This window comes from Punica granatum, chromosome 3 (assembly GCF_007655135.1).
Source record: "Punica granatum isolate Tunisia-2019 chromosome 3, ASM765513v2, whole genome shotgun sequence".
Lineage (NCBI taxonomy): Eukaryota > Viridiplantae > Streptophyta > Magnoliopsida > Myrtales > Lythraceae > Punica > Punica granatum.
Genome location: NC_045129.1, coordinates 36,109,150 through 36,117,230, shown reverse-complemented (window position 1 = coordinate 36,117,230; position 8,081 = coordinate 36,109,150). Strand labels below are relative to the sequence as shown.

At 38.0% G+C, this 8,081-nt stretch overlaps 2 protein-coding genes across 3 annotated transcripts; both read left to right on the top strand.

Annotated features, from left to right (window-relative positions):
- The first annotated feature begins 3,420 nt into the window (after window positions 1–3,420).
- On the top strand, window positions 3,421–4,085 carry LOC116199953 (transcription factor PAR2-like). The gene has a single exon (XM_031530549.1). The coding sequence runs from the start codon at window positions 3,626–3,628 to the stop codon at window positions 3,893–3,895; it is 270 nt and encodes an 89-aa protein (XP_031386409.1). The 5' UTR covers window positions 3,421–3,625; the 3' UTR covers window positions 3,896–4,085.
- A 1,631-nt stretch (window positions 4,086–5,716) lies between these two features.
- LOC116199871 lies at window positions 5,717–8,017 on the top strand. Of its 2 annotated transcripts, none has more exons than XM_031530439.1 (6): window positions 5,717–5,877; window positions 5,992–6,174; window positions 6,469–6,633; window positions 6,760–6,963; window positions 7,146–7,243; window positions 7,341–8,017. In XM_031530439.1, the coding sequence occupies exons 1-6, from the start codon at window positions 5,802–5,804 to the stop codon at window positions 7,812–7,814; spliced, it is 1,200 nt and encodes a 399-aa protein (XP_031386299.1). In that variant the 5' UTR covers window positions 5,717–5,801; the 3' UTR covers window positions 7,815–8,017. The 2 variants fall into 2 exon arrangements, with proteins under 2 accessions (XP_031386299.1, XP_031386301.1); XM_031530441.1 differs by having other exon boundaries at window positions 7,337–8,017.
- Window positions 8,018–8,081: the final 64 nt, after the last annotated feature.

Sequence of the window (8,081 nt, the reverse complement as noted above, 5' to 3'; positions counted from 1 at the left end):
TTTTAGAGAGAACCATGAATATATTGTATATTATTCATGTAAATTTACCATATATTTATAATTATCAGATTAGATATCAGATTTATCTTTTTATGTATTTTCACTCCATTTATCTAAAATTTCTAGTTTTAAAAAATGAAACTAAAATAAAAATAAATAACCCTTAAGAAGTTGAACAAAAATGTTTAATATGTTTGGCGGGTCTTTTGTCTACCTCATATAAGAAAATACTAATGGTGTGTTTGGTTTCAAAATTAAAGTAATTTTAATTTTGATTGTAGAAAATGATAAATGATTGTATAGTGTGTTGAGTTAAAGTTAAAGTTAAAATTTTTGATTTGGAAAATGTATATTTTTATTGTATAGTGTGTTGAGTTAAAGTTAAAGTTAAAGTTTTTGTGATTTTAACTGCGAAATCAAACGGAACATAAATGTTCGACTGATTATTAGAACTTCTATTTGCACACGTTTTTAAGTATTGCTATTATTATTACAGCTAGCTGGATTTGTTAGCCTGGGATATCCAAGTTTCAAAAATGCCTTGACTAATTAAAGTTAGCTATGGCCGTTTAAATGACTCAAATGTAAATGAAATGATTGATATGTAGGTCATATAACTCGTCGTTCAACTTCTTTACCATTCATAAGGAGGCATAATCAGCTTTCTCCAATTCAATCTTCTTTCGACCGGACGATCTTCGCCGAATGAGTCAAATCATAATTAACTAGTTCCTTTTTTGTTATAGAAGAGACTCACGGGAAATAAATTAAGTGAACATAAAAAGGCTCACTGTAAAACGGAGACTAGATCCTAGAGGTTCTAGCTAGGATTATATCATCGTACTACATTACTTGTTTTTTCGATTTGTTTAAGAAAAAAAAGAGTGAGAGAGAGAAATTTTGCAATTTAAAATATATTTCTCAAAATCATCATAAAATTTCAATTAGATTGCGATAAATAAAAAAATGAGTTAATTATTTGAATAATTTTCATAATAAATTTTTTTTTTCAGTGGACACCTTGTTATTAAAAAACCTATGAATCTTGATTAATTTAATTTGAGTTGAGTTTAAATATTTAACGACAAATCTCTCTCAGCATAAATTTTCTCCATATAAGATTTGAATTGGAGATTTTACGAAAAGAGATAAAGTGTCGAATCGTTTGAATCAATACAACACGTGATATTATCATAATAAATCTTAATTAAGAGAAAGAAATAACATTGTGAAGCAGGATGGATTAAAATTTTCTCGAAAAGGAAATCGACGGTCACAAACTCATTCCCAACTTGCAAGGAGGAGGGGGCCCACAGCGTTTAAGATCTGCTCGAAAGAGGGTGGATGGACGGCCAATAACGCCACACATGCGTCTCCCACCTAAAGTCTCTGCAATCCTTTCCACAGCCCCCCCGCGCATGTGTTGGTGGGCCCTCGCTGCAGCAATCCTCCCTGACGGGTTTTTAGCCGTCCGATCGACGCCGCGTAGGTAGGGTCGGCCGTATGCTAAGGGGCGCGTGTGAGTGCGGGTCCCTTTGGACCCAGTAGCTGTCGGGATTCGGGGATTACGAGGACAGATACTGTAGCGTGGCGGGGGCGAGTGGGCGGAGTGAGCCTGCGAGATTCAGACACGTGTCTGGTCGTCGACATACAGATGCACTTGGGCCCCACATCAACTAGCCGACAAGCCAATCCGAACGTGTGAGGAAAATTAATTTTTGTATATTTTGTCGAAAAAACTAAATATGCCTTCAAATAAGATTTTAAGTTCAAATCTCATGAAAAAAAGAAAATAATTTACGATTATAAGTTTGATTCATGAATCGATGGATTAATACTGAAGCTACATTATTTTCTAGATTGAGCGTCTATCCATCGAGCATCAGTCCATTTCAATGTGATGATTTCAATTAGTTCTAAAACACTTTCTAACAATTACAGAATTAGAATTTTCAGTTATTTGTCTTGGTATCTTTTCTTCGGCAATAATAATTGCAGATGACACTAGGTCCGAACCGGATGTTTGGAAAACAAAACGAAAGAAAGAACTTAAACGACCCTACTGTTTGGTCAAAACAAAAAAAAAACGACCCCCCATTGAGTTATATGATCCTAAAGACACATCACTTGTTTGGTTTCACAAATTAATTTTAACTTTATTCTATTTATTTTTAATTTAACAACACAATCATTATTTTCTCTCAATTATTCATTACCTTGTTTCACAATTTAACAACATAATCATTATTTATTCTCAACTATTCATTACTTTTTCACATTTTTTCTCGTAGTTCAACAACACAATCATTACAATCCAATTAAAATAAAAATTCAATTCTATTTAACTCTAAAACCAAATACAAACACGTTCTTGAAATTACGTCATCGAGTCAATGGGTAAATCAAATTTTAAATAGAGACTAATGAAATCTTTTTTTTTTTTTAACTTTGACCACAATATCGTTAGTCTCGGTGTTAGCTTAAAGCGAGCAAAAAATAAATGATATTACCGAGATGGAGTGTAGCACAGTAGCGTGCGTTCTTACCTAATAACCAAGAGATTTATGGCCTGTTTGTTTTCCCAGTTAAAATCACAAAAATTTTAACTTTAACTTTAACTTTAACTCATCACACTACACAATAAAAATGCACGTTTTCCAAGTCAAATTTATAATATCATCTCATTTGTCATTTTCCACAATCAAAATCAAAGTTACTTTAACTCTGAAACCAAACGCACCGTTCAAGTTCAATATTTATGCCTAGTTTGGTTTGTGAGTATAATTTTAAAATCACAACTTTAACCTAATTCTACCAACAACAAAACAAAATAACTCATACAAAGTCAAAGAGTGGGTTCCATTTATACCACTTTTTTCCACAACAAAACAACATAATTCATACAAAGTCAAAGGGTTGACTCCATTTATATCACTCTTTTTCAAAATCAAAATTTGATTCTAAAATTTTACTATGAAACCAAATGCAGCGTTAGTATGACTACTCATATTCTTTTATTATGATATTATAATTTTTATTTCATTGTATTAGATTTATAATTCCCCTTGTAACAAAAAAATAATAATATCTACAATAATAAAAAGATAAATTACCAATTACACCACTTGATATTCGGAAGTCTTGAGTTTCACTGATTTAGGTTCAAGCCGAATACCAAAAAGGAATAAGGCTCTCTCTCATCTATATTTTTTTTTTCCTGCCATAACTTTACTTAATCAAATAAGCAATGAATCATATGAATCTCGGAGAATTGGGTGATCTTCCTTACCTTCCCCCGGCCACTATCCCAATCTTTCTCTCACTCTCCACATAATGACAAAAGACAGCATGGGCTCATCTCACATGGCCCGTACTCTCCCAAGCTCAGTGCCCTTCCTCTCCCCATTTATAGCCACCCCCTTTCTTCTTTTTCGTCATCTTCCTCCTCTCACTTACTCCCTCTTTCTTCACTGCTCCCAACTCTCCTCATCTTCTTCTTCTTCTTCTTCTGCTGCTGCTGCTTTTGCTGCTGTGTATTCTTCTGTTTCCGTCCCCATCGACCAACTTAAGTCAACCCTTCATACAAACGAAGAAGAAGAATAGAAGAAGGAAAGACATAATTTCCATGCAGTCGACTACCTCTATCATGAGCTGCAGAAGAGCATTGTGGACGACTAAGCTGGTGGCTGCGAAGTCCGGTAAGAGGAGGCGGTGGCAGAAGAGGGCAGCGGCGTACCGGTTGGTCCAAATGAAGGTGAGGAAGCTGCAGAGGCTGATCCCTGGCGGCAGACGGCTGCAGCCCGACCGGATCTTCTCGAGGACAGCAGACTACATCTTGCAGTTGAGGTGGCAAGTTAATGTCTTACAAGCTCTTTCCGAGATTTACCGCCCATGAATTTTTATTTAATATTTATTCGATGCAACATAATAGATTGGTCTTTCTATATATATATATATATATATAATCTAGTTGTATCTATCTATACACTTATAGTGTGTGCCGCCATTGTTGGTTATATATGTACTTGTATTTGTGATGATGATCAGAAACGGATTCAGTTCAATATATAATTTGCTTCGAAAAAGCTTTATGTTCGAACATATACAAGCAATAATAGGTATAATGTATGCATACGTACAGCCGTGACGGTGGCTTATACGTGTACAAGAAGAGTGCTTAATCCATTAGCACAGTTATTTTCGAAATTCATAGGTTCATTTGGCATTGAATTTCGATATATAATGCTGTTCAGAGATCTGTTTTCCTTCCATTAATGATGCATTATCTTCTATATATATATATATATATATATATATATATATTTTGCATATAACACGAGGTGGTTAATGTAATTCCAAGATATATGTTCGATGTCGCACGCGATTTTTATTGTACTCCTACCTCCAACAGTACAGTAGCCTCCGATGCGACTAAACAGGTCAGCCCACATGCTACGTACAGCGATAGATTGGATATATATTTTAACACTTTAGGAAATTTGTTGAGGTTGGCCCCTAGGCAGCTGATTCAAGTACCTTACATTACATCGGATCGAGAATAGTCTGCCGTGAGGCCGACACAAGCTCATTTCGACCTAAAATGACCTACCCTCAACTGCTCTGTTGTCGCGAACAAAAGGACCATGTATATATAGCGGTTCTCCTCAATATATGGATCAGCTCCTTCTTCTTCCCCTTCTTCTACTTCGGTTCACTTGATATGGGCCGACTGCGCAACACAGGGTCGGCCCCTGCAAGCTTAAGCCGATGTTGAGCCCAACTTCAGCCCCATGCCATGTCCCAGCTAGCTAACTCATACATATGCACGAGAAGGATCGCCGTTTCGGCCTAGGTAGTCTTCTCTAATGCCATGTTACTTAGGAGGCTCGGTAAAAGGATTATCCGATTTTAATGGCCGTTTGAATTCAGAGTTAAAGTTATTTTAATTTTGATTTTAATTTTGATCGTGGAAAATGATAAATGAGAAGTGATTATAAATTTGACTTGGGAAATGTGTATTTTTGTTGTGTAGTGTGTTGAGTTAAAGTAAAAGTTAAAATTTTAGAATTGAAAAATGTGTATTTTGTTGTGTAGTATATTGAGTTAAAGTTAAAGTTAAAATTATTGAACTCGGAATCCAAACGGGCATAAAATTTTCATTTTGGAGAAGCCCCTTTGACATAGGTCAATTTAATATATTTGGCCCATGCGGGTCTGGGTTGCTGCGAGGCCGAGAATTGGTCAATCCATCCACGTCTAAGTTGAATTTTCATACATTCTGACATGTTTAGAAAGGACTGAAGTTATGACTAAATGCGAGAGACTACGAAAATGCTCAAAGCATACGCCAGAGGAGAAGGATGACAGCTTACTGAATTACTATCCGATAACTCCGACCCGGGACAGAAACTCGAAAATATTAAGCGAGTAATACACAAGTACTTGATTGTATAAAAAAAACTCCGTCCATGAATAACACGTGTACAATAAGAAAGAAAGAGTAATATAGTGGGATACTTGTCATTCATAGATGAAATTTTACACAACCAAGTGATTGTGTATTACTCATCCAATATTTTCTCATAAACCCGAACTTCGGAGTGTAGATATTATATGAAACCACACAAACTTTAGAGTTCAAAATGCAAAATAGGTTAAACTTAGGGTGCAAAATCGAGTTTCCACAAAATTGAATACTTCTGCTCCCGTTAGAAGCTACTTCCCGAAGAAGTCGCCATTCCCAAGTCGCAACAGCATAAAGATCACTCCACTGCACAAGGAGAGGGCTTTATCGATCGTCAATGGCGGCCCTCCGCTCCTTCCTTTCCCTCGCTCTGTTCCTCACTTCCTCCCAGCTGCTCCTCCTCTCCGGCTACGGTACGTCAACCCACCTCCCAATCTTTTGCTAATCTTCTTACCCCCTCTCCCTTTGGAGATCAGTGACTGAAATCGCCATCAAAACCCTGGCTTTCCGTTTGTTTGTTGTTGCAGTCTCGCCAGCCTCCTCTGATCGCGTCTTGCTCGAAGATGGGTACACTGTGACGACGATGATCGACGGCCACAAGCTCGGTGTCAATCCTCACTCGGTCCTCCCAATGTACGGTTCGTCCGATTTGATCGTCCTCGACTCAGTCGGCAGTGCCTTCTACTCAGTATCGCTTCCCATTTCCGAAGGTATACTCTCTCTCCTTCTTCGTCTTCCTCATTTGCCCTGTCTAGGCATTTCTCTGCTGCCCTGTTCTTTTATGTTTAGGGCTTTGATGCTGGGAATGTTGCTGCATATCTCAAGTTAAAGTTTATGTCCTGTCGTGATTTCTCCGTTTGCTTGGGTCATGAAATCCCAAACGTCAAAGAGTACGATTTGTGAAGTGAAGAGAATGAGAGCTTCACGGAATGCAGGGGTGGTCGCTGGAATTTACTCTTTGTTTGATATTGCTGATTTTGCGTATATGAACTCGGACTATGTAGATATTGTCATCGAGCGGTGGTCAGGAGATGGGGTTCCTGGGTACTCAGATGGGGACATGGCTTCCGCCCAGTTCAATCGGCCCCGGAGCTTTGCAGTTGATTTCAAGGGAAATGTCTATGTTGCCGATACGCTTAATCATGCCATTCGCAAGATCACGAGATCAGGTACCATTTTGCTGAATTCCCCATATCGTGATCCCATTTTATAAACGAATCATGTATTCTAGTGTTCAGCTACTTTTGAGGATGTTACTACCAAAACCCTTGACCATTAAATTCATATAATCTAAGGTGTTAAGACGATTGCTGGGGGTTACTCCCAGAAGACAGGCCATGCCGATGGACCAGGTCAGAATGCTTCATTTTCAAGTGATTTTGAGCTATCCTTCATTCCAGAAAGCTGTTCTCTGTTGATATCGGATCATGGGAATCAACTGGTTCGTCAGATTCTCCTTAAGAAGGAGGACTGTGGCAAGAATAACGGCTCTCCATCCGGTGAGTTTCTCTCCATTTTACCATTTTCATCATCTGCTCATTAAGGTCCAGTTTGTACTCAGGGATGCATCGAACAGTATCCGTTAGACTGGATCATTAATGTCATTTGTATCGAGTTTGATGTTGCTAAATTTTATGTCAACCAAGAAAGAAAAATTATATGCATGTTTGCATTCAACCAGTGATGGGTACTGTTTCAATTTGGGCTCTGGGGCTGTGCCTCTCGGGTTTCCTTGGCTTAGCCATTGGGATTGCAGTTCGTCCCTACATCTTTCCTCAGGTAAGTTCTCAAATTCGAACTTTCATGCCTCGTATGTTTTTGTCGATTTACATAGACTCTGCATAACTTATATATGTGACTCGAATTCAATAGACAGGAAGGCTCCAACAGCCACTCTTTCAGTGTGACATGGAACCACTGCATAATCAATCTGGGGAAGCAAGCACAGAGACATTGCTCCGGCATCAGAAACGAAGTTGCTAACTCGAGCCTCTTCGAGCTTCTAAGAAGGCTCGTCATGTTGAGCATTTCTCACCTTTCCCTCATGTTCAGAGTCTACTGTGTACATAAGCCTACTAGACAAGAAGAATCTGTCTCTCTCCTCAATCCTGACAATACGAGTTCTGATGAAATAGTGAAGTCACAATGCCCGCAGCGCTATGATGATCAGTTGAATGAACTGGTAACTTTTGACAGAAATTTCAGCTTGCTGAATGGGAGTGATGAGAATAGCGGGAATATCTTGCATGATTCAGAGGGTAAGTTAGATTCAGAGGGTAAGTTAGATGATATGATACGGGCAAACTTAAAGGCTTTTGAAGGAACAAACAGTTTGGTTAAACGGAGATGAAAAGCTTTTGCAGGGATATTTCTCTTTTGTTGTGGTCGAGTTAAGTCGAATGTTAAGTAGTTTTCTGTGGGTTGTGTGAAGCTAGTAAGCTGAACTTCTGAACATCTCAGCTAATTTATATATTAGTAGTTTCATTTGCACTTACGAACTGTTATGTATAATGGATTTTCACAAGAGATGATATCCTTAGTACATTTGTTGTAGATTGCCTGATGAATGCATTCGAGTCTCAGAGTTTTCCAAATGATGGCCCCAAGGTGCTTTCAG